Below are 26,699 nucleotides of genomic sequence, written 5' to 3' on the forward strand. Positions count from 1 at the left end.
AACTATTGCTCCACCAAGAGAGTGTGAGTCATCAGCGTCACCCACTGGCCTGTTATGCTGATGATCCTCCACAGCCCCTTGTGCTTTGATAGGCCAGAGACCAAAGTTCTGGCCAGGGTATGCATGTGGTGTTAACCAGAAATCTTTGTTTTAAAATCACTGAGATTTTTAAGGATTTTGTTACAACAGACCAGAGCTCTCTGGAAGGAGGCAAAGATACAGTGATACTTGTCCAACAAGCTGAAGAGCCAAGAGGTTCTTCTAAGTTGATGGACCTGGGGTCTACTTGCCATCAGGAAGTGTACTATACATAACGTGCTCCAGATGCCAAAGAAAGCCTCTCCTTTTACAGAGCAAATGTTTTCAGAAAGATGAGGGCAGCGACCATACAAATGTGCTTTATACAACTGACGTATGTATGAATTGTGAAAGGAGTTATGTGAGCCCCCAATCTAAAAAAAAAGTGGGGCGTGGGCCCCAATCCCAACTACGTGGACAGTTGCCCCTCCCCCCGGAATTTATTTCAGAGGACAGCACTGAAGCTGCAGCTCAGGGAGAGGGGCATGTTTGAGCAGAGCACACGGGAACAAATGAAAGGGGAGCAAGACAGGGTGGAGCACATCCTGGCCCACCAACAACAGACCTTGAACTAACTACAAGCTTTCCTTTTTTGTTGTAGTTGTGGGGAATTTTTGTTTTCTATTTTTTGTCATTGGCTTTGTTTTGTTTTCTTTTGTTGCTTTGTTTTGCTGTTTTGTTTTTGTGCATGTTATTATCTCTGCAGGTCTGCCTAAATAAGATAGGCTGCATGAACAATCTGGAGGAGAAAACAACGGGATCTACAGTTCTGGGGGGACATGGGAGAGGGGAAGGTGGGGGGAAAGGAAATGGTATTAACAAATCCAGGGACAAGGGAACAAATGATCCAAATGGGTGGTGGAGGGTGTAGGAGGCCTGGTAGAGCGTGATCAAGGGTAATGTAACCAAGAGGAATTACTGAAACCCAAATGAAGACTGAGCATGATAGTGGGACAAGAGGAAAGTCAAAAGAAATATAGAAAAGAGCTAGAAGGCAAAGGGCAATTATAGAAGTCTACAAAAAGGCATGTACATATGTAAATGTATATATGATGGGGAAATAGATCTATGTGTATGTATTTATAGGCTTAGCATTAAGGTAGCAGATTAGACATTAGGCCTCCACTCAAATAGTCCCTCGATGCAAGAATACTTTGTTCTATTAAACTGGCATTCCATAATGCTCACCTTCCCAACACACTTGCTAAAGACAAAGCAGGTGCATAAGAAATGTGAAGAAAGCTGATGGTGCCCAGCTATCAAAAGATATATCATCTAGGGTCTTAAAGACTTGAAGGTAAACAAGAAGCTATCTAGCTCAGAAGCAACAAAGCCCACATGGAAGAAGCACATCAGTCTGTGTGATAGCGAGGTGTCAATAGGATCAAGTATCAGGCATCAAAAATCAAAACAGTCATATCATTCTGAATGAGGAGGAATGGGGAGTAGAGACCCAGACCCCATCTGTAGGCAATTGGACATCCCCTTACAGAAGGTCCCAGGAGATGATGATCCTGTCAGAATGCACTGTAGCAACAATGAAACATACAACTTTCCTCTAGTTACTAAATGCTTCCCCTCTTCCCCAACAACATGATCCCAATTATACCTTACAAATCTGGCTAGACCAGAGGATGTACACTGGTACAGATAGGAACTAGAAACACAGGGAATCAGGACCAGTGGTAAGAGTGGTGATAATGGGAGGGTGGAGGGGGTGTGGGGCATAAAGGGAGAACCGATTACAGGAATCAACATATAACCTCCTCCCTGGGGGACAGACAACAGAAAAGTGGGTGAAGGAGACATTGGACGGTGTAAGATATGACAAAATGATAATTCATAAATTATCAAGGGTTCATGAGTGAGTGGAGAGTAGGGAGGGAAGGGGGAAACGAGCTGATATTTTTTAAGAGTTTTTTTAAAAGAACATTTTATTAGGGGCTCATAAAACTCTTATCACAATCCATACATATACATACATCAATTATATAAAGCACATCCGCGCATTCCCTGCCCCAATCATTCTCAAAGCATTTGCTCTCCACTTAAGCCCTTTGTATCAGGTCCTTTTTTCCCCCCTCCCTCTCCCAAGAGCCCTTGATAATTTATAGATTGTTATTTTGTCATATCTTGCCCTATCCAGAGTCTCCCTTCACCCGCTTCTCTGCCGTCCATCTCCCAGGGAGGAGGTCACATGTGGATCCTTGTAATCAGTTCCCTTTCCAACCCACTCACCCTCCACTCTCCCAGCATCGCCCCTCGCACCCCTGGTCCTGAAGGTATCGTCCATCCTGGATCCCCTGTGCCTCCAGCTCCCATATGCACCAGTGTACAACCTCTGCCCTATCCAGTCCTGCAAGGTAGAATTCGGATCATGGTAGTTGGGGGGAGGAAGCATCCAGGATCTGGGGGAAAGCTGTGTTCTTCATCGGTACTACATCGCACCCTGACTGACCCATCTCCTCTCCTAAACCCCTCTATGAGGGGATCTCCAGTGGTCGACACTTGGGCCTCGGGTCTCCACTCTGCACTTCCCCCTTCATTCACTATGGTGTATGTGTGTGTATGTATATATACATGTATATGTATATATACATGTATATATACATACACACATTTTTTTTGCATGATGCCTTATACCTGGTCCCTTTGGCACCTCGTGATCGCACCGGCTGGTGTGCTTCTTCCATGTGGGCTTTATTGCTTCTGAGCTAGATGGCCGTTTGTTCACAGAGGAGCTGATATTAAGGGCTCAAGTAGAAAGCAAATGTTTTGAGAATGATGATGGCTACAAGTGTGCTTGACACAATGGATGGATGGTGAAGAATTGTTCAAGTCCCCAATAAAATGATCTTAGAAAAACAGAAAGCCTCTCATTACACTAAGCATCTGAGGGTCCTTCCTTTTAAATAAGCTCTCAGAGTTGGAAGGGCAAACAAGCTCTCTAATGTACCGAATGCTAAAATGCTAAAGGACAGCCAAGTCCTGCCTTTCATAAATAATTACGACTTCAGTTCCTCAGACAGCCAAGGAGTTTAATTTGCAAGTGTACCTTTTACACAAAGGGGAAAATCACTACATCAAAGTACCCAACTAGTTGAGTGGAGGCCTGGTGGTGCCTGGCTTACGGGTTGGCTGCTAACTGCACAAGATGAGGTTTTCTACTCCCAGAGGCACAGTCTTCCTTAAGTCTTGAGGCAGTAACTACATCATTGGCTCCTTGGAGGTCTGGCAGGGGAGGCTGGGGGAAACGGGAGCTAATAACAATGAGTACAACAAAGAAGAAAATGTTCTAAAATTGACCGTGGTCATGACTGCACAACGCTTCCTGACTGAATTATTAAACTATATGATGTGAATTATAATCCACTAAAACTGTTGGGGAGGGGGAAGAGCCACAATCTTGGAGACCCATAGGGGCATTTCTCTTCTTCCAGGGTCATTGAGAACAGCCTCAGTATGGTGAGCACTAGTCTTTGGACAATCGATTTATTACCACTAGAGGAAGCCAGTTGCTCTTTTGTCCCTGTTTTTCTGACTGGCAATGATCACTGGAGAGAAGAAATTAATTCTAGTTAAGCCACTTCATTTCTGAACATAAAACTGTGCTGGTGCCAGGCAAGCTGGAACAAATCAGTTGGTAAATTCTGAAATGCACATTCCCAGGAGTCACACAGACTGTGTAGCGGGGTGGGCAGTAGGCTTCAGAAATGTGTGCTAAGCTTTCAAAGTTCTTCTCATCGGGTACCTGGTCAGCGCTTAGGGAGAAACACTAGACTGCCAACTGAGTCCTACTCTGCCCTACAGAGTCGCTAAGAGCCAGGCTCTACCGATGGCAGGGCAGTGTGTTGGGTTGGTTCGCTTTGGCCCGAGGTTGGCTTGATGCGGGGCGAGGTGTGGTGGCACTGGTCCTTATCTGCAGGGCACTTCTGGTCGGGATCCCCAGCTGAGCACAACAGACCGTCCCCACAACTGCACTTCACCAAAACCCTTCACAGTAATCCACACAGGACAAGTCAGTTATCTTCAAATTTAAATTTATTAAGACATTCAACTATGTCTGTCAGTCTACATCCAAATTTACTACTAAAAATAAAATAAAGTCACATCCCACATTAGGAATACCAAGTCTGAAAAACACTTTTTGAGTCAAGCCTATTGTATAAATAAATGACTAGTTTCTTTTCATATCAAAATCCCCATAAAAAATTACGTTCCCCCCTCCCCGATTCTACCTGTAGCCATGATGAATGTAAAAATTTAAATAGGACATATCCTTGTCAAAGAAAAGGTGCAAAGTCTATTAACAGCTTCAAAAGTGGCATTTGCAGAGTGCGATCATACAGGTATGTACTCATTCCCAAAGTGCAAATATCGCCAGAGTTTAACACTGTTTTGATCCAGTTGCAAGAATTAAGCATCACACAGGATTGAAAAGTACACTGGGGCCTCTATCAGTGCCCTAAAGCCCTTCCCACTTCAGTCTGCCTGAGTTTGTGCAGGCTCCAAAGTGTTCACCAGAGCTTTAGTTTACTTCACACAGCCAACACAGTGTAGTCTATTAACAAAAGTCTCATATACATCAGAATATTGAAGGCTCCATCATAGAGTTCAAGAGCCTCAGATTACATGAAGGTACCCGCAAGGCCCAAGCCACCCCACCCCTAAAGCACGTTGGGACTATGAGCGTGCTCCAACCTTTGAATACAATCACCGCCTTTACATCTTTGATTTCATTTCAAGTGCTGTACGAATCTCAAAATCACCTGACCGAGTCCCCAATTCAAGCGAGGGGTGGGGTGGAGAAATGGGCTCCTGTCCCGCCCAGAGTGGAAGGTCTGCTCCACTTCTGCCTGCTGCCTTCTCCCACGCCGTCCTGCTGCTCGCGGCCTGCCTGTCCTGGCCCCCTCTCACACACTCCAATCTCATGGATTCCTTGCACACCGGGGCAGTATCTGAAGTTGTTGAGGATGAATTTCCTTGGCAAACCTCTACAAAACACCAGCATAGAAGAGGAAAATACATTTTGATTAGCACACATCGCAACATTTCTTGCAGGGTCCAGGGGGATGAAGCAGGTGGCCTCCACCGAGCGAGCGTGTTCTGGATCAGATCCTTGGAATGTCAGTCTCCCGCCTGATGGCCTCATGTGTTCCTTACAGCTGAGCACAAATCCCATCTCAAGTTAGCTTCTCCTCCACAACAGGTCAGCATCATTCCTGATTCTTTTCTTCTGGGCTGGCTGCAACAGGAAGGGTTCCGTCTTTTGCCCTGAGCGGACATTCCTCGGGATTCAAAGTCTCTTCCTGGCTATCTGATCTTCTGGCAATGCACTTGTTACTGTCACTAGGCCCCTCGTGGACACCAGCCTCTGTAGGCTGCTCCTGCCCTGGGGGTTCAGTACCTTCACCTTCCTGATGTCCATTTTGCTCGGCGCCGGCGGCAGCAGCACCAGCAACAATGGGTTCGGAGCCTAGGCCTGGGAGCTGGGAGGAGTTCTTCAGGTGGCAGTGGCACAGGGGACAGGTCTCCTGGACATACAGCCATTTCTTGAGACAACCTGCATGGAAGAAATGACTGCAGGGTGTGATCACAGCAGATTTCATGTCCTAGAAAAGAAAAGGAAGAAAGGTAGGTCCTAAATGTCTCTTATGCAGCATTTCTGGTGCTACCCTCCAATGTTCTAGGGCTAGTATTTCTTTCCCACAAAAGGAGACGTGTTAGCACAGCTCTTGAAGTAAAACTCATTTTTGTATTTGCAGTACAATCCTCTTGCCATCAGAGACCCCTTTATCTTATAAGTAATACAGGAACCACTGGCTAAGCCGTTTTTAAAACGTAAAATTCTACGGAGGGGAAGAAACTGTCTTCTTCAATTGGTTCTGTCTTGGTCCAAGGGACACAAGCTACCTGCTTGGAGCAGTTTGATCACTGGATCTTCCCTGGAATGACTGGTGGCAGCATAATGACAGTCCAAGGTTATCTGATGGAGACAGGACGTTCCTACGTAAGCTTCTATACAGCTCAGCAGATGCCTCCATGAGGAGAGTATCTGCCACGAGATCGGCCATGGCAGCCATGCAACACCAGGGCCTTGGCAAGGAAGTGCAATGACAGCAGGAACTGCATACACCTGCTTTTTAGAACAGGTCTGTTTACGGTGCTGTTTCTCAACCTGCACCACAATTACCTGGAGTCCTTGTTAGCAATGCATAATCGGGGCCACTCCAGACCTACCGACGGGACAGACACGTGGGGAAGGGAGTGCCAAAGCTGCAGTTAAAGCAAGCCACGCGTGCAGTTGCTGCACACTCAGCGTGGATCATCACTGCAATCGAGGGCACGCCTTACATTCCTCCCTGCTGGAAAGTTAGTGGTACACACATACACAGTGGTGAATCACCATGAGCTTTGTTTGAAGCTCCCACATAAGAAGTTGTAGCTCTTCCAGAAGTTCCTTGCCAAGAACTGGTGCCACCTGGAAATCACCATTAAGCAGAAAGCCGTGCAAGGACAGCAGCAGCCAGGAAGCCAAGTCATCTGAGCCCGGTGTTCTAAGTGACACCAGCAGGAAGTTGCAGCACCTCAAAAAGTGATGTGACAAAAGCCAGTGCAAACAGAGGGTCCTGGCACCCAGAGACGGACCCTGATATGAAGTCCCACTGGGATGGCACAGGCACGCTTAAGGCCTCAGCCTGCCTCCAGCATCGGAAGCTGGTTGGCTGTAATCTGGTTTTGGAATGGTTTGTTCTGAGTACAACAAGGCTACCTCACCAACATTAAGGAGCTGGAGTTCATGTTAATAACGAAAACAATCAAGAGAATGACTACTTAATTGGCGGGAACTATAAATACAAAATAGAAAAACAGACCCTGGAACACTTGGGGGATGATGGGGGAGTTAGTACCCCCCAAAATGTGTGTTTACTTTTTAAAATGGTAATTCCATGCCGCTACTAGAAGCTTCTACAAGGGGCCAGGCGGCATCGTGGTTACATGTTGGGCTGTTGACTGCAAGGTCAGCAGTTTGCAACCACCAGCTGCTCTGCTTTCTACTCCCATAAAGCGTTAAAGCAGTCTCAGCAACTCACAGGAGCAGTTCTACTCTGTCCTATGTGTGGCCACAAGCTGGCATTGACTCAATGGAAAGGATTATGGTTTGGTTTAGGTATCAGAAGGTTCCGATTAGTCCAATCACACACATATGCATGCACACCCCATGTAAACCGTAAAGGCAGCCTTGGAGGATGAGCGTGTCCTGTGCACTCCCAGCACCGCCTGCAGTTTCAGTCCACCCACCGGCCGGCCTGCACTCTACAGAGTGAGACGGATGGACGCCGCTTGTCACTGTTCATGTCTGTCTACGCTCTCTACACAGACAAAGTGTACATGTTGCTGGTCAACCACCCTCACCAGACCCCCAGGTGAGGGAGTCCAAACTACAGGACTCTTGTTCTGTCTCCAATATGTTTTTTCTGTGCTACCTTTACTACTTAAACTCAAGACAGCCATCGTCAATTTAAGACCGACTCCATGGGCACCACACGGGTTGCCTCTGCCACAGCCCTCCCTTCCAGGACGGAAAGGCTCCTTCCTGCCACAGAAACCCAGCCGCTGTTTCTCTGCCTACCAAGAGTAAATGAGCTCTTCTTCCCCAGCCCAGGACTAGAAGCCACAAGAATCAAAACCTTGGCACACCACTTTTCAGAAGTTGCCGACTCCTGACGGACAGTATGCATTTGGATAGTACACAGGTATGTGAGTACAGTCAGCACTAAGTATGAAATACACCTGACCTGTTTTTCCTTTATTTATGGGTGAGCAGTAATGTTGAAAATAACAATACATTAGAACTTGAAAGACCAAATTAAAAGATTACTTCAGAAACAAAATGGTGATATTGTCTCTGTTCTATAAAACTCAGACCCATTTTTTTTTAAATGTGAAGTTGAGTTTGGTGACCTTAGTGGAAGCAGCCAAGGCCACGCCCACAGCCCACCCACGTGCTTCCTCTGGAGGCCCTACCTGGTAGCAGATGGCACAGATATCGTTGTGTTTCTCAAGCTGCTCCTTTGTAGCAACAGGTAATGATTTGATCTTATTCACAGCATCTCTGCGGAGAAGAAAGCTCTTCCAGCCCAGTTGGGCCCGAAGCCACACATTATAGTAGGAATGGATGAAGATGATCATAGAGCCCATCACTGTCCACTCTCCAAAGATGGTCTCCGAGACGCCATAGGCCACCACACACAGGGCCACCAGGAACTCCAGCAGGCGGTAAGTGCCATTCACATAGTAGATGACATCATCCATGTTCTCCACAGGCTCTTTTCTGAACTCCTCAACCATAAATAAGACATAAATAAAAAGTGTTCCCAGAACCTGGAGAAAGGAGACCATGTATATTATGACTGCAAACCAAGTACGTTTTCTCATAGACTGCCAACAGCCTTGCTAATGCTAAGGCATTACCTTTAATATCTGAATAGAGAACACTGAGCATTAAAATGTGGGTGTTTTAACAATCCAGGTATTAGATGCGAAAAAGCCATGCCTTAGGTCTTAACTTTCCCCAAAGGTGCGCAATTCTCAATAGTCAACAGTTTTCCGTTTCACCTTTTCCCCTATTCATCCGCCAGGTCAGTAAAGCCCATCAACTCTTCCATTTTCCTAATCCCGTGGTCATCATTCTGCCAAACTCCAAAATGTCTTTCCCTCAACAAGAAACACGGAATAGTACGATCTTATTGCCAGTGCTTTTTAAAAAACAAAAACCTTTTCCTAATCTGGTGACAAAGATCCACTTTGACAATAAGTTTCTCATTTTCAGGGAAGTATATTGTCATGTCCACCAGTCTTAGATGCAGGCAGACGCAGATTCTAATTACATATATCTTAAACTATAAGTAACTTGTGAATGGGCATTAATAAAAGCAATGCACGGGAGAACTGGCTCAAACATCTTTTAATGTTTTTCAATGCCAGTTTCATATTTGTATACAGCTCTGCATGTCATTTTGAAAAAAGAGAAACAGAAATGCTTAACTTGGTGGGAAAACAGTGCTGCAGATACATACAGTTTAATAACCTGCCTTCCAACTTAAATGCTCAAATACAGCAACTCTTAGTTCAAATCTTTGGGAAGGAACCCTGAGTCGGCCACCAGCAATCATTGAATTTTAAAACTATCCGTTCCTTTTTCAAGAGGAAAATGAAGAAGAGCAGCACACAGTGGCTCTCTTTCTCCTGGGCTCACCTACCTGAAGAGAGGTAAGGATGCTGCTGGAGATAATGATAAGAAGCCAAAAGTCCATGTGGAAAAACTGGCAAATCATATAAGCCATGTAAGCAGGGAAAACCAGCAAAAATAAACACAGGCTCACAGCACGGAAGTGTTTCCACAAACTCCTGGGGAGGGGGGAGGAGAGAGAGAGAGAGAGAGAGATAATTCCTTTCAAGTGTCTGTCCCCTAGTAGCGCCACAGCGCCGCGCCACGAGCAGCAAACAGTGCTGGGGCCCTGGTGAAATCTCAGCTATCTCCTGAGCACCATCCCCTGGCCACGCACTCACTGCACAGGCTTGGGAGCAGGCCCAAGGCTCTGCATTTCAAAGGGGCTGGCTACCTCTACCCTGTGCTCCACACCCACTCAGTTGCCAAGTAGCACCAATCCTTTCTTTCTTAATAGTTTGTTTGCAAGTCCACTGCCATTCTGGTTGATTCCAAACTACAGCCTGAAAGGTCACAATTTTAACAGCAATGTTCCCAATTTGCCCAGGGAGAGTGTAGCGGAGTAACCCGGGGGCTTTGTCAAGTTATCTGACACTCTCCCTGCACCAGCTCCACACGCAGCTGAGACTCTGCTACGGGGACGCAAGCACATTCATCCTCATATCTGCTGAGATGGGGGGCAGGGGATGGATAAGACCCACTGCACAGTCACATCTACTGAGCACCTGGGTCTATCCTGAATACTGCCAGCCAGATTCATCTGATTCCATAACACTATCAACACCTTCTCTAAATGTCCTAGCCTGGCAGCCAAGGTCCTCCAGATTGGGGCTCCAATCTATCATCCTAAACTTGCAACACCTGTTCCTCACTGGAAGCCAAGCTTATGAATTAACTGTCAGAGCAAAATACACATATGCATGCATCCCACCAGAAATGCCTCTGCCCCACACTCCATTTCTGTAAACCAGCCTAGACAAACGTATTTATATATTTCTCCAAGAACTATCTGCTCTCTTTAGCACCTGTACCAATCAGTCACACATTGAATTAGAGTATTTAATAAATGTCTTACAACCCCCCCTCCCATTTAAGTTCCATGAAAGGAGGGGGGTCTAATTTCATCACGTACCTCACAGTTCCTATTAAGTGCAAAGGATCGTCTGAGATAGGTGCCAAATAAAACCATAACATTTCTACTTGGATTTTTTCTAATCACTTTTATTAGTCCATTAATATGATCCTTCTAGTCACAATTCCGTCAGATGTTATTCTACACTGGGTACACCTGTGGCTACAGTCCCATTATGGAAGGTATCCTCTCCTAATGGGCAGGGACAGGCTGAGATTAAGACCTGACGGTAGTAGAGTACAAACAAGGCTATACCCTTTGTTTCCCTGTCATCTTTTACTCTCCTGTACTAGGAGGGTGTGCCTTATGACATCACCCCATTTTCCTTGGATATATATATATATACTGGTAGCACCGTACACTTCTAACACACATGGCCTCAGCTGGAAAGCCAGACTTCTACTTCCTGACAGAGTCTTGATAGAAGCAAGAGCTGCTTCTACATGACTTTAGGATGTTTCTATCTCTAGACCCTGCATTTGCCTTGCCTTGGTCTAACCTCCAGATTCTGGACAGAATAGCATCCCATCACGACTTGAGACTTTTCCTCAAAGTTCTGTGAGTTTCTGAGGGACGTTGCAGTGAATCACAAGATTCTGGGGGATTAGGGGGATGAAGTAAAGTAGCATCATGGCTACAAAAAAATGAAACTGCTTTAATTAAATATCCTTGATATGTTTCCAAACCATCTCATGGAGACACAGTAGTAGCGTCAAGTCCTCTTTTAGACCTTTCTTATATACAGGTGGAGAACAAAAATCAGTGACACACAAAGCAAAATGCCACACCTTCACCTATAGTTAGTAGCTGAGAGAACAAAGTGAAGCATCACGGGAGATACTAAAACAAGGTGCTGTGGAAACCGTTTCAAACCTTAGCTAGACAAGCATTTCTAGTATTGAGGGTTACAGGACAAGGAGCTGCTCTTCTCTGACATGCACATGACTGACAGGAATCTTTTTTAAGGGGGGCATTATGTAACAGTAGTTGGTGAATTACAGGTCATCATCTGTAAATGAAGTGATTTGCCTTAAAAGTTTAAATATATTTTTCATTAGTTAGTTATGATCCTTTTATCTGAAACATGCATTCATTTACTATCTACACACACCCACCCTGTAACTTCACTATCATGTAGTTGCTTCTGACTCAGTGACCCTATAAGACAAAGCAGAACTGCCCCTGTGGGTTTTCAGACTGTAGCTATTTACGGGAATAGAAAGCCTCCTTTGGTAGTTTTGAACTACTGACTTTGAGGCTGCCAACCCAACGCGTAACCAACTATGCCATTAGGTTGCCTACATACACAGGGATTAGGCATATCAAGCAAGCCAATCTCAGAGCCATGGGGGTGAGGGGCAGGACAGAGAGGATGCGGGCACAGGGGACAGACACCTGACTACCAAGACTGATCGAGCCACAGAACACATCATTTGGGTTCCTACCGAGAGCCTCCTAGATTCAAGAGACAGAGAGAGAGCAAGAGAGCGCGGTAACATCAGAGAATGTGTGAGACCGTGAGAAGTGGCACCAGCAGAACCAAGAGAGCAGTGCAAGGCTGCGCGGTGGGCTTTCCTAGCCCAGAGAACGTGGCAGCTACTGTGGGCATGCCAGTCCACAGCGCTGGAAGGCCAACTCCAGGCCTAAAGCTTAATGATGGGAGAGAGCGCCTGTGTCAGAGGTGCTGGTCGTCCTGACTCAGGGAGTGAGCAAAAGGAGGGTATGGGCAAGTGACTTGCGGGCAGAGTGGGGTGGCCATGGGCACTTATAGGCAGAGGCCAGGCTAAGAGAGGCCTATACGCTTAGGGGAACCAAGAGGAGATGTAAAGAGCCGTACTCTCTGCCTACATGTTTCTTTCCTGATGCGGATTCTGGGTTGCAACCTGCTACGCCCTTAATACACCCCTCCCTTTGGGTATGGTCTGTGAGTTGCGTGGCCAAATCAGATGCAGCAGAGAAGCAGAGTGTGTGGAAGAGGATGGCTGGTGTCAAAACTAGTATGTGCTAGTAAATAACAGCCATCCAGCTCAGAAGCAACAAAGTCCACATGGAAGAAGCACATTAGCCTGTGTGATCATGAGGTGTCGAAGGGATCAGGTATGAGGCATCATCAGAACAAAAAAATCAAATCAATCTGAATGAGGGAGTGTGTGTGGATTGGGGACCCAAGATCCATCTGTATGCAACTGGACATCCCCTTACAGAAAGGTCATAGATAGGAGATGAGCCAGTCAGGGTGCAGTGTAACAACAATGAAACGTATATACAACTTTCCTCTAGTTCTTAAATGCTTCCACCACTACCCCCACTATCATGATCCCAATTCTACCTTACAAATCAGACTAGACCAGAGGAAGTAAACTGATACAGATAGGAACTGGAAACACAGGGAATTTAGGGCAGGTGATCCCTTCAGGACCAGTGCTGAGAGTAGCGATACCGGGAGGGTGAAGTGGAAAGGGGGACCTACATATAATCTTCTCTGGGGGATGGACAACAAAAAAGTGGGTAAAGGGAAATGTCAGATAGTGTAAGATATGATAAAATAATAACTAATCAATTATCAAGGGTTCATAAGGGAGGGGGAGTGGGAAGGGAGGGGGGAAAAGGAGGAGCTGATACCAGGGGCTTGAGTAGAAAGCAAATGTTTTGAAAATGATGATGGCAACAAATGTACAAATGTGCTTGACACAATGGATGGATGTATGGATTGTGATAAGAGTTGTACGAGCCCCCAATAAAATGATGTTTTTTAAAAACTGGTATGCGGCTGGAGAGCAGAGGTATGCTTAATTCCCACCTCAAAAAGGACAGCTCTTACATGCATGTCTGTCCAGAGCACACGGGAGCAAATAAATGGGGAGGAAGAGAAAGTGGAGCACCTCCTGGCCCACCAGACCTGGAGGACGATATCCCTGCTCTGAACAGCCATCGCACAGCAGAGGACCATATGGCTGATCCCACTATGAGACATGATGTCCCTGGAGACTCAGTGTCGGGACTGGCCCAGACTGACCCCACACACCGAGGCAAAACACTAAAGGCATGCAGCAGAGCAGGGAGCTCCTGAGCAAGTACAAAGGACAGACTCTGGAGCCAGAGTAGGGCACCCCATCAGCCCTGACTGAAGGACACGCCTAGAGATAAAAAAAATCAGACCTTGATCTATTTACAGGTTTTTCTTTCTTTTTAAAATTTTTCTTTTTCTTTCAATTAATTTACTCATTTATGGGTCATTGGTTTTCTTTTTTGTTGTCATCGCTGTGTTCTCATTCGTCACCTGTCTTGCTATGCCTTGTTTTTTGGTGCATATTATAATCTTTACAGATCTATCTAGATAAGATAGGCTGGATGAACAGTCTGGAGGAGAAAACAATGGGACCAATGGTTTCAGGGGACGTGTGAAAGGGAGAGACGGGGTAAGGAGGTGGTGTTGACCAACCCAGGGACAGGGGAGCAAAAAGTGATCCAAAATTAGTGGCAAGGAGGGTGTGAGAGGCCTGGTAGGAACTCAGCAAGGGAAATATAACCGAGAGAAATTACTGAAACCGAAATGAAGGCTGAGCATGATAGTGGGACAAGAAAAAAGTAAAAGGAAATAGAGGAAAGAACAAGGCGACAAAATTTCTAAATACAGGCATGTACATATGTAAACATATTTATATAGGATGGTGGGGAAATAGATCTACGTGCATATTTATAGTTTAGTATTAAGGCAGCAGATGGACATTAGACCTCCACTCAAGTACTTACTCAATGCAAGAACAAGTGATTCTATAAAATTTGCATTCTATGATTCACACCTTCCGGACACAATCACTGAAGACCACGAGGTGTAGAAGATGACCAGGTATCAGACAGACACCAAAGAACAAAAAAATCATATCAGTGGGTGCCAACTTTAAAGATACAATCACTGAAAGACAAACATGTGCATAAGCAAATGTGGTGAAGAAAGCTGATGGTGCCCGGCTATCAAAAGATACAGCGTCTGGGGTCTTAAAGGCTTGAAGATAAGCAAGCAGACATCTAGTTCAGAAGCTACAAAGCCCACATGGAAGAAGCTCACCAGCCTGTATGACCACGAGGTGTCAAAGGGATCAGGTATCAGGCATCAAAGAACAAAAAATCTTATCACTGTAAATGAGGGTGAGTGCAGGGTAGAGAGAGACTCAAGGCCCATCAGTAGGCAACTGGACACCCCCTTACTGAAGGGCTGTGGAAAGGAGATGAGCCAGTGAGTGTGGAGGGTAGCAACGATGAAACATGTAACTTTCCTCTAGTTCTTAAATGCTTCCCCCCACCCCCACCCCACTGTCATGATCCCAATACTATCTTACAAATTTGGCTAGACCAGAGGATGTACACTGGTACAGATAGTAACTGGAAACACAGGGAATCCAGGACAGATGATCCCTTCAGGACCAGTGGTAAGAATGGCGATACCAGGAGGGTGAGGGAGGATGGGGTGAAAAGGGAAAACCGATTACAGGGATCAACATATAACCTTCTCCCTGGGGGATGGACAACAGAAAAGTGGGTGGAGGGAGATGTCAGTATAAGATATGACAATAATAATTTATGAAATATGAAGGGTTCATGGGGAGGGGGATTGGGGAGGGAGGGGGAAAATGTGGAGCTGACTTTAAGGGCTCAAGTAGAAGGCAAATGCTTTGAGAATGATGATGGCAACAAATGTACAAATGTGCTTGACACAATGGATGTATGTATGGATTGTGATAGGAATTGTACGAGCCCCCAATAAAATGATTTTTAAAAAAAGGATAGCCCTTAAATAAAATGATCAATTACAAGAAAAAACATTAATTATAGGGAGATAATGAAACTAAGTTTTTGTTCAATTAATAGGTTAAACAGAGTAAAACTTTTAAAATTCTTCATTGTTCACAATCACCCCGAATCATTTAACAGCTGCCTATAGGAAAACTTGCTAGATACAACTAAAGTAAACTAAAATTTCAAAATTCCTTGCTGAAAATGGCAATAAAATCGCAGGTTGGTGTAGAGATTATCTGTGGCTAAAATGATACCAGATTATCTAAAAGACAGGAAAGAAGTACTTGGAGGGGTTAATATGGTGTTCATTTACACACATCACAGATGTTAAGTGACATATACCTGTATTTGCAATCTTAACTTTTTTCCCTTCATTTTATTGGGAGCTCTTACAGCTACAACAATGATTGTATAAAATGCTACCGTTATTTTCAAAACATTTTCTCTCTTCTTGCCCTCCTTGATATCAGCCCCCCTTTATCCCCACCCCCACCCTACCCTCCAGGAACCCCTACTTTTTCTTTGCCCTATCTTACACCACCCAATGTATCCATTCACCTACCATTCTGTCACTCATTCCCCTCAAGTGGGGTTATATAGTCATCGCTGCTATCAGTCGCCCCCCACCTCCCTCCTTAGCAACTATTTCTAGCTAGTGTTTCATGAGCTCTTAATGGTTCCAATTAGAAAAATAATTTTAAGTTCCTATTTTAATCACAATCCTTTGTACATAATGCACTATTACCATTGGTCTTTGCATGGCCCTCTCTTTATGTAGTTATTAACTTAATTAACTATTTAAATTAGTTAATTAACTATTTTAAATAAAGCAGTAAACATTCACGAACCCACTTCACCATTAACAAAGGCTAATGCTAGAAAACCGCCAGCATCAAACCTATGCCAGACCTGTCTATTCCACATCCCTGCCACCTCCACCTGGCCAAACCGCCATCTTAAATTCTGTGTTCTTCTTCTGGTGCTTGCTTCACTTTTGATAGTTTTGTTGAATCTTTCCATATTACAGAGAGTAAACTGTTCACCATATTTGTGAGCTATCCAACTAAGGGTTCAATCATTTATTGGGAGGTGAGGGAAAAGCAATTTAGCAGTCTAAGCAATCACTCAAAGGATAAGATGAGCAAAGTGCTATTTGCATACAGTATATTAGGGCTTATAAGTAATTTAAAGATTATTCATTGTGTATATATATGTATATACATATATATATGGATGGGGGGGGCCTTATGAAAATACATTATTTTGTATAAGGGACTTGAGCATCCGAGGATTTTTGCCTCCATGAGGGAGCTGGAACCAATCCTTTGTGGACACTGAAAGACAACTGTATTTAACCATCTTGTTTTTAACAGGAAAAGATTACTAACATCCTACTTTATAACTTTTCTGAAGTTATTTTTTCTTTACATTACTATGAATCTCCCAGACTGTTGTCTCTGTTACAGTCCACTGTGATGGTTATATTCTATTCACCAATTCTCCTGATGGACTGACACCTGGATTGTTCTCAGGTGTGTGCCAGGGTCGCATCCTCACACCACACTTATTCCATCTGTATGCTGAGCAAATCATCAGAGAAGCTACACTACGTGAACATAATAGATAGCATCAGGATTGGGGGAAGACATTAGCAACCTGCAGTATGCAAATGACACAACCTTACTTGCTGAAAATGAACTTGAAGCACTTGCTGATGAAGATCAAGGATTTCAAAAAAAAAAAATTTCAGTATTTCAAAAAAGATTACAATTCAATGTAAAGAAGACCAAACTCTTCACAACTGGACCAACAGGTAACATGATGGTAAATGGAAGAAAGAGGTAACATGATGGTAAATGGAGGAAGAAAGAAGGGAGTTTGTCAAGGATTTTGTCTTGCTTGGAACTAAAATCAATGCTCACAGAAGTAACAGTTAGGAGATGAGAAGAGGTGTTGCACAGGGTAAACGAGCTGCATAGGACCTCTTTTAAAGTGTTGAAAAGGATGTTACTTTGAGGACTAGGCGAAGCCTGACCCAAGCTGTGGCATTTTCAATCACCTCATTACAGAATCATGAAGACTAAACAAAAATCAACCTGTTTGAATAACAGGGCTGAAAAAGAATACTGAAAATGCCATGGACTAACAAAAGAGCAAATAAATCTTTTTTGGAAGGATAGCCAAAATGCACCTTTGAATTGAGGGTGGCGAGACTTCTTCCCACATACTTGGATGTGATCAGGCCAGATCGGGCCCTGGAAAAGGACATTGTTCTTGGCAGAGGCAATGAAAAACGGAAAGACCCTCGACAAGATGGACTCACTGACACAGTGATTAAAACAATGAACTCAACAGAACAATTGTGAGGATGGCACAAGACGAGACAGTATTTCAGCCTGTTCTAATAGGGTCGCTATCAGTGGGAACCAACTTGATGGCACAAGAGGTTTTGCTGTTGTGGATCGTGCTATGAATTTCTTCTACAAGGCTCTTGGCAATACCTGAGTAAGAATGTCCAAGGAGGAGATAACAGGACACGGTTTCCTATGTGGTGCCACCACCACTGCAATAGTGAGATCCTTTATGGATCCGTACCTCACACTCCTGGGTCTTCCTACTTACTCACTGCCAATCAGGTAGGCATAAAGTAATACCTCACTGTGGTCTTGACTTACTTGTTCCTGATTAGAAGCTGAACTTTCTCTATCCTAATGTTCATTTCTTCTCTTGTTAAATTCTTAATCATGTGTTGTGTCCATTTCTGATTTGAAGTTGCTTATATGTTCTGGATAATGGTTCTTGATTAAAGTGTATGCCATAAATATCTTATTATAAATGCCATTTTCATTTTTACCTGATTTTTAAAATATATTTATTTTAATGGATAAATTTATGAATATTTGTTTCATAGTTTAAGAAGTCTTTTCCTATATTTAAATAACATGTAATTTTAGTACTTAATTTTTGACACCTAAGTCTACAACCTTACAAAGCTAATTCTTTTCGGTTTTTTTTCAGATGGACATTTTTCTCAAGTTTTTTTTAGAATAATTCACACATCTGCCATGCCGCTTCTTACATATACAAAGGTCCATATGTATATGTAGATCTATTGTGGGGCTCTCTAGTAAACTTGTCAACTGTCTATTCATGAGCCAATATTACATGGGCTTCAATAAAAACTCCAGCTGTCGGTGAAATGAAAGCATTATCAATCCTACTCAGTACTGTCCAATTTTGATATAGGGGTTATACTGGCCGCACAGAATGAGCAAATGAGTATTCCTTCTACTTTCTAAAAGTGTTTGTTGAAAATTCAAATAATCTGTGACTTCAAATGCCATCTGAAGTCATGCTCTATTTGGATGAAGTTGTGACCAACTGCTTTAATTTCTTTGATGCTATACAATGATATGAACTTTTAAATTCCTCAAGTTACTTCCACTAACAACGAATGGATGTGGCTGTTAGCAGTTTCTATTACGATGGCAATGGGGACAGGGAAGTAAGAAGAAAATCCTGACAGTTCCTTCCTCGTTTTCCTCAAAATTTCCTGAGGACTGACCCTGAGGGAGGAACCCAGTAGTCACACAAGTTCAGCATCTTGGAAAGAACCAGAATTGCATTTGTACATTCTTAAGGTAGACTGGCATTTCGAAGCAACCGGCTGCTCTGCAGTACAAAGAGGAGGCTTTGGGCTCCCCCAGAGCTTTAGTCTCAGAAACCCACAAAAGGGCTGCTAGGAGTCCACATCGACTTGATGGCTGTGAGTGAATGATGACAGTGGAATTAGCCATTTCTTCTCTCTTTTCCATATTTTCTATAGTGTCACATTACTCTTATAATAAAACTAATACCAAAAAGTATTGCCAGAAACAACAAAATAATAATTGTACTCGGGTCAAAACAGTCCAATTTAAAGGTCTATAAAATAACTATTTAACTGAGTTAATCAATGATTTCAACATTTAAAAATCTTCTATTAAGAAGCCTTAATAAGAGTTGTATGAACCCCTAATAAAATGTTTTTTTTAAAAAAGAAGCCTTAAGAACTTCAAAGACAAATCTCAAGTATAATTACCTATGGTTAGCTGAAGGATCTCCCAGAGCTTTGAGCATATTTAAATAGATTCTTCTAGCCATCCTATCATTTGAGAAAGTTTTATAGAATGCTTGACAATGTAGGAGATAAGAGTACAAAGATGAATCTGATGAACTATAATTAAAATGCTAATTTAGGCTGCTTAAAAAAACAAAACCGCTGCCACAGTTCAGCCCCCTGAACGACTGTGTGCTCTGTGGTGCAGAAACAGGCAATGTATTTAGATGCGTTTCTACAATCAATTATCAGAATGTGGGTGAAACACTGGAAGAAAAAATGATATAGAATTTTAAGTGCTTCCTTGTGCAAACCATGAAAACAGCCCAAAGGATAATTATTTCACTTTTACTCTTTAGTAAGTTTTCCATCACATCAGATGCACATGAACCCAACTATTAATTTCACTGTGGCCCATTGAGTATCAAAATCCCCATTAAGTTGCAACTGCCTAAAAGGTCACTGGATGAAGGTTTGTTTTGTTCCCTTTTTTCCCAGAAACGCTCATCTTGCTAATGGCCTGTCGTTATTTTCCACTCCTTCACTTACATTTGTCTAACCGTTCTCTCCTTGACCTAGTAGGTACTGAATAAAATGAAAACTACACAGAAAGGTCCTGGGAAAACGTCCATTATTTTTTTCTCCCCAATTTCCCAACAACTATCGCTTCTCGGCCTTTTGGCTAAGATCAAGTGTAATTTCCCAACAACTTTTTGAAGTTCCTTTGTATTACTTGCTATGCTTCCTAGATAGATTTTTTTTTCTTCCCCTGGACAGAATTTTATACTCTATGTTCTACATTTTTACTTAAATTTCTCTGGGACCAAAATAAGCTGATTTGTAATTACATGGCCTTTATTGGGATTTTCAGCTGTAGGAATCGAAAGAAACACCGGATTAGAAAAGTCAAGTCAATCATCTCATACAAAGGTAAAAAAAGGGTGGGGGCCTTCTTAAATTAAGCTTATCCCAGTTTTGTCCATCTGTTCTAATTTTAAACATATCCTAAAGCTTTATTTAGATCAGTGGTTCTCAACCTTCCTAATGCAGCGACCCTTAAAATACAGTTCGTTTGTGGTGACTCCCCAAACATAAAATCATTTTCGCTGCTACTTCACAACTGTAATTTTGCTACTGTTATGAATCAGGCGACCCTGTGAATGGGTCGTTTGACCCACCCTGCCCTTCCAAAGGGTCACGACCCACAGGTTGAGAACCAGTTCCTGTAAGCAGTAGTACAAAAGTTTGTTCTCGGGAAGGTCTTACTTGTCTCTAGACGCTCCCAGTGCCAGGACAATAGGGTCAGCAATCTCCAGCATGGACTGCAGGACGGACGCTACCACAATGAAGAGGATAATACTGAGGAGGAAGGCCCGATGAACCACCTGGAGCTCTATCAGCCCCGTCTGCACGGCCAGGATTAAGAGGGTGACCCCTTCCGTCATGCCCCTGAAAAGCAGGATATTGTCAGAGACAGAAAGAGAAGCACATAATCAGAATCGCATTTAATTCTTAAAGAAATAATCCCCAAGTTCACACTGTTACATATTTGTAAATGTACTCAGACTAAAAATTTCAAAAATAGATCAGTGTATTATCATTATTATATACGTTGATTAGATAGTGACTACATGGACAAAACCATAATAGGTATTATTTTAACAAATATTGAGGGAGGAAAAAAGCAACTTGTAAGATAAATAAATGCTTTCCCTGAAGATTTTCTAAATGAGCCGGGCACCTCAGCTACACTTCCCAAAAACCACAACTACTGCCATCGAGTCAAATCTGACTGCTAGCAAACCCGTAGATGGATAGCAGGGACCAGAATGCATTAGAGAAATATCAATTAATTGCAAGGTATGAGGTTCTTTATTTTGATTTTGAGGTGAGCAAAATAAATGTGAAAAAAATGATTATCAAGGAAATTTGAACACCAACTGAACCTTTGTTGTCAAGAAATTATTTTTTCACCGGAAGTGATTATTTTAGTATATGTGCTCCCGAAGTAAGCACTCCCGGAAGTGATTATTATACTATAGTTGTTTCTTAAAGACTTATAAATGAAAATATCTATGGATAAGATCAAATTACATCTAGGATTTATGCCCAATAATACCGTTGCTGTAAAGATAGGAAATGGATACAAGGGTACACAGTATTCATTGTACTATTCTCTCACCATTTCTGGATTAACTTTCCTAATAAAAAAGGCGAGGAAGCGGGGTAGAGGAGGGAGGACAGACTTGAGGCAGAGGAGAGTTAAGCTGAGCATGGGATGGGATGGGATGGAGGGAGAGAGACAAAAGTGAAATCCAGCAGCATTATTCATACCACACACACACACACACACACACACACACAGAAGCAGCATACTATGAATATGTCTTCATTAAAAAAACTGAGACTTATCTTTATGTGTAATCTTAAGTATCACCACCACATAACAAAGAATGCTTTAAAACAAAGGTGGAAAACAAAGATATAACAAGGATATATAATACGTGGAAGTGAAAAAGCAGCATATACATACACGTTTTTCCCTGTAAGAAATTCTAAATAATCAACCATTAGTAACTGTTACCTTTGATAAGTAAAGGGAGGAAGTAGTCACTTTTCTACCTTTTGAGTGGTATGAATTTATATACAGGTATCAGCTGGAAAGGGCAGGGAATCGTGGGTCATAATTATTTACAGTTTTTCTTCTCTGGTATTTAAAAAATAAGTTTTGACAATTTACTAGGTAATCACCATCTATGAAAACTACTCCATAAAAAAGGTATGTACTTTAAGGTTACTTATATAAATGAAGACCTTGAATATCTATGTTAAAATAACAGAAATCATGAGATGGTCTTGAAATAAGGGTTTACCAGTACATGATTTACCAGGTTTCAGCAACAACTAGATTAACCATTTCTTTTCTTTTTTTTTAACCATTTTCATTTCTCACCAAAGCTGCTATTGAAACTTTACTCAGTACTCAAGATATGTCCGAACTCTGGGGTGGTGTGGGAGGGAGAGGAAAGGTCTCTAAATGTGAAATAAGAGCCAAACTCCAGACTGAGGGGTTACGAAAGGAGGAAAAGTACAACTGAAACTCACTTCCATACCTCTGTGGCACATGGACTAGGTTCCAACAAAATGTGTAAGGACTAGAAAAACCTATCAAAGACGCTGGTGGTGCAACAGTTGAACATTTGGTTGCCATCTCAAAGGATGGTGGCTGGAATCCACTATTCGTTTGGAGGGTGAAAAACTCCCATAAACATGATCACCCAAGAATGCCCCTCTACTGTATCTGGGAGCTCCTCAACAGCATCTAACAACAAACTTCCCATGGGAACAGGCAGGAAGCGACAGGTCTCTTAAATCTAGGGAAAGGAAGTGTCGAACAGGTAGATCACAGTCATACAATTAAAATACTTTGTACACGGGAATTTATATATTTCTTCATTTGTTACTCATGTGAAAAACCCTCAAATTCTCATTTCCGCTAAAATCGATCAACCAAAACAGTTCATCACCACTTCTTCACGAACTATAAAATTTCATTCAGATGCAAAAACGTACCTGTTCATGGCAGGATCGTTCATGAACGCCCGATAACCCTGCAAGTAAAACTTGCACAGCGTCAGCACGCCCAGCGCAACAAAAGAAACGGTGAACACCAAGCCGAGGAGAGAGTAAGGGGTGCTGCAGCACTCAGCAATACTGGAAAAGAGGGGCAAGGTGACAGGTGTAAGCCCTCGTCTAAAATAAAGCACTCTGCAACTGCAAGTAGCCTGCATAGTTCAAAGATGACAGTGCATCCGAGAAGACTAGATTTACACAGAAGCCAGGCTCCAAGAGCGTTCCACTTTAAGTGTTTCAAGTAAGAATTCGATTTGCATACATGAGAATTCATCCAGGCAACTCAATGGCTGTAGCTCCATTTGTCTACTGGTTAGTAACTCACTAATAAATTACTTTCTTATTTGTTAAGTGTCTAATTTTACATAGATCAATATCTAAGAAAAAAATATCACTGTCTTGTTGGGTGCCACCAATCATGGTAACTGATAACTACACTCACAAGTCTAACTTCTGAACTGTTTGAAAGTTTTCTCCAAGGAATGTTTTCACAAATTGTCTAGTAACAGAAATATATGACAAACATGGCTAAGACCAGCAGCAGCCCTGATGGCATAGTGCTTTTATAGTGTTCAGCAAGACGCTCGAAACCACCAGCTGCTCCTTGGAAGACAAATGACTGTTTCAGTCTTGGAAATCCACGGGAGCAGTTTTCCACTGTCCTATGGAGTTGCTATACAAATTGGAATGGATTCACGGAGTGAGTTTGGTTTGCAATTTTTAGCTAAAACCACTACTCAAATTTTATTTGTTAGGCAATGTCTGAAATTATTAATAAAGGTCTCTATTCTTGTCTACCTTAGAAAAAACTGTTTACACCAGAGTGTATCATGTTATTGCATTTTCAAGATCACTGTTTATAAAATTTAAATTTCAAAGAAGAATATGGTGCCAGTTTTCAAATGTATATCCTCAAGAAAAGGAAAGGTTTACAAAGTTTTAGCTCTGGTGAACTGAAAAGAGTTTGGGGATTTATAAACCATTTCTCGCTCTTCAGTAAGGTTTTCCTTATTATACTATTTTCTGGCTATAAAATAAACTCATCTTTCTCTTTCAGTTTGGGTACACTTTTTTGGATTACATCCCACATTCTGATTATAACTAAGATGGGCAGCCATTGATTCTCCATTTGAGTGATGCCGCACCAGCCAACCAGGGTCCTCAAAGCTCTCCGCATTCCAGAGTTCAGGCCAGCCCCCTTCTGCAGAGGCAGCTCTTCCCCGTCTTCTGTTGAGTGCCTTCTGACCTCAGAGGCTCATCTTCTGGCACCGTATCAGACAATGCTCTGCTACTACTCACACAAGGTTCTCGGGGGCAATATTTAAAATAAAAAATAAACCGATTCTTCTTCCTAGTCTATCTTCATCTGCAAACTTCCCTGAAATTGTTCGCCGTGGGTGGCCGTGCTAGTATTTCAAATATGCAGGATTTCCAACTTCACCAACTCACAGGAGTGATGGTTTCATCAAGGGGATAAACTAACTTAACCTGGACCACAAAGGCATCAAAGACAGAGAATAGCACCTACGTTCATAACAAAAGAACCAAAAAGGGAGCTTCTCAATTCATTTTAAACATTTCAACGTTTTCAATTTTGGAAAAAAGCCAAGTGTTGGCTATTTATAAACAGGGAATGAGAAAACTTATTTTGGTAAGGCACCTAAACCTAATTTAAAAATTCTACCTTACTTCCTTACTTTGTATATCTGGAAGTCCAAATTCAATCACAGGTTACTTATTTGTGAAATCTATTACACACTGCTATCCCTCACATGACTAAGAGTAAGGAGTTGTGTTTTGCAATGTTAATTAAATCTGATTAAAAATACCAATGTTCTAGTCCCACACTATGGCTATTAGCCTAACCAATCACAGGAGTCTGTATTATTCTTTTGTCTAGTTATTTTTGATCAGTTAAAAGTCTCACACACCCCCATGTTATTTACATAAAAATACACATAGAAAAACGTAGTCAGTGAAGAATTGGCTGTGAAAATGTGTTTAGCTTTGTGATACCATGTCACTGAATGTTTACGAAAGCTATATATGAATTAAAATGGTAACCTCAAAAAATACAGAATCTGGCTCAGTGCACCAAATGCAGTCTACTTATTTGTCAAAATAGGTAGCACCCATGCCATTTTCCTGTATGTACACAGTGCTCCTTCAGTGTGTATAAAACACTTGTGTTGACATTTAACTTTTGCAATAGCCTAAATTTTAATAAATAATATCCTTCTTACGGACAGTATTTTTTTTTCCTTAAACTTCATGTTCGCTACACCACCTGGTGTATAGCCTCCATTAACTGTATGTGATAGCTGAGAGACAATGTTCTAAAACTAGAACCCATGGTCTTCCACAGTAACCACTCTCGTTCACCCACAGGAAGACGTATTTTTACCACTGCCTTTTAAGGTGACAATAAAGGAACCAAAGCACACACTAAGCATGAAAACAATGTTAGTCTAGGAGTCTTACAAAATGCCACCAAGGGAAAGAGTCAAAATAAATCAATAAATAAAATTTAACAAGGAAAGGAGTCAAATGACTTCAGATTTAAAGAAACAGAAACAACCCAAACTTTGAAAAGTAAATCTTGGAAATCTCTCAAATGAAATCGTAAAGTACTATGATATACCCGCCTCACAACTATAAAAGTCCAAATCTGAGAAAATCAGAAATAGTTCAAGTAAGAGATTATATAAAAATCACAGGGTTTGAATCTGCCTCTCTTAGCAATATACCTGGGCAAGATACCTGGTCTGGTACATAAAATTTCCTCAACTGTAAAATGCGAATGATAACAATGGTACTTATATCTTTCATGTTTGCACAAAGATTACATGTGAGGTAAAGTACTTAATAACACGTCTGGTTCATATTAAACACTCAATAAATGATAGTTATTTTTAACGATGTCTTTTTATCAAAGTTAAAATGAAAACTGAAGCACTCTTTTTTAAAATTTGCTATTATCTTTCACCAAGTCATTTATTGGTGCTCACTGGTCCACAGTGCAACCACCATTAATGACATTTTCACCCATAATAACCTGCCACATGCTCAAAGCCCATTCGTTGGCCACTGCAGATCCCCTTGCAGAGGAGTCTAGGGGAGGAGATGAGTCAGTCAGGGTGCCATGTAGCACTGATGAAAAATACAGCTTTCCTCTAGTTCCTAAATGCTTCCTCCGCCCCGCCCCTGCCCCCGCCCACTATCATGATCCGAATTCTACACTGCAAGTCTGGCTAGACCAGAGGATGTACACTGGTACAGATAGGAACTGGAAACAGGGAATCCAGGCGGATGATCCCTTCAGGACCAGGGGTGTGAGTGGCAATACTGGGGGTAGAGGGAGAGTGGGTTGGAAAGGGGGAACTGATTACAAGAATGTACATGTGACCTCCTCCCTGGGGGACAGGCAACAGAAAAGTGGGTGAAGGGAGACGTCGGACAGGGCAAGATATGACAAAGTAATAATTTATAAATTATCAAGGGCTCATGAGGGAGAGGGAAGCCGGGAGGGAGGGGGAAAAAAGAGGACCTGATGCCAGGGGCTTAAGTGGGGAGCAAATGCTTTGAAAATGAGAGCAATGAATGTACAAGGGTGCTTTACACAATTGTTGTTTGTATGGAGTTTTATAAGAGTTGTATGAGCCCCTAATAAAACGTTTAAAAAACAAAAACCTACCACACGCACAGCACACATCGGGCTTAGATACCAT

General features: G+C 42.4%; 1 protein-coding gene across 1 annotated transcript in view; it reads right to left on the reverse strand.

Annotated features, from left to right (window-relative positions):
• Window positions 1–4,129: 4,129 nt before the first annotated feature.
• The window catches only part of RNF145 (ring finger protein 145), a 63,870-nt gene continuing 41,300 nt past the window's right edge, over window positions 4,130–26,699 (reverse strand). Inside the window, exons 7-11 of the mRNA XM_075541908.1 lie at window positions 22,912–23,052; window positions 20,605–20,787; window positions 9,342–9,489; window positions 8,107–8,463; window positions 4,130–5,690 (exon numbers count right to left, since the gene is read on the reverse strand). Coding sequence (XP_075398023.1) covers window positions 5,295–5,690; window positions 8,107–8,463; window positions 9,342–9,489; window positions 20,605–20,787; window positions 22,912–23,052 — 1,225 coding nt within the window. The 3' untranslated portion in view covers window positions 4,130–5,294. The remainder of the gene's footprint in view (window positions 5,691–8,106; window positions 8,464–9,341; window positions 9,490–20,604; window positions 20,788–22,911; window positions 23,053–26,699) is intronic.

The sequence above is a fragment of the Tenrec ecaudatus genome, chromosome 2 (genome assembly GCF_050624435.1).
Source record: "Tenrec ecaudatus isolate mTenEca1 chromosome 2, mTenEca1.hap1, whole genome shotgun sequence".
Lineage (NCBI taxonomy): Eukaryota > Metazoa > Chordata > Mammalia > Afrosoricida > Tenrecidae > Tenrec > Tenrec ecaudatus.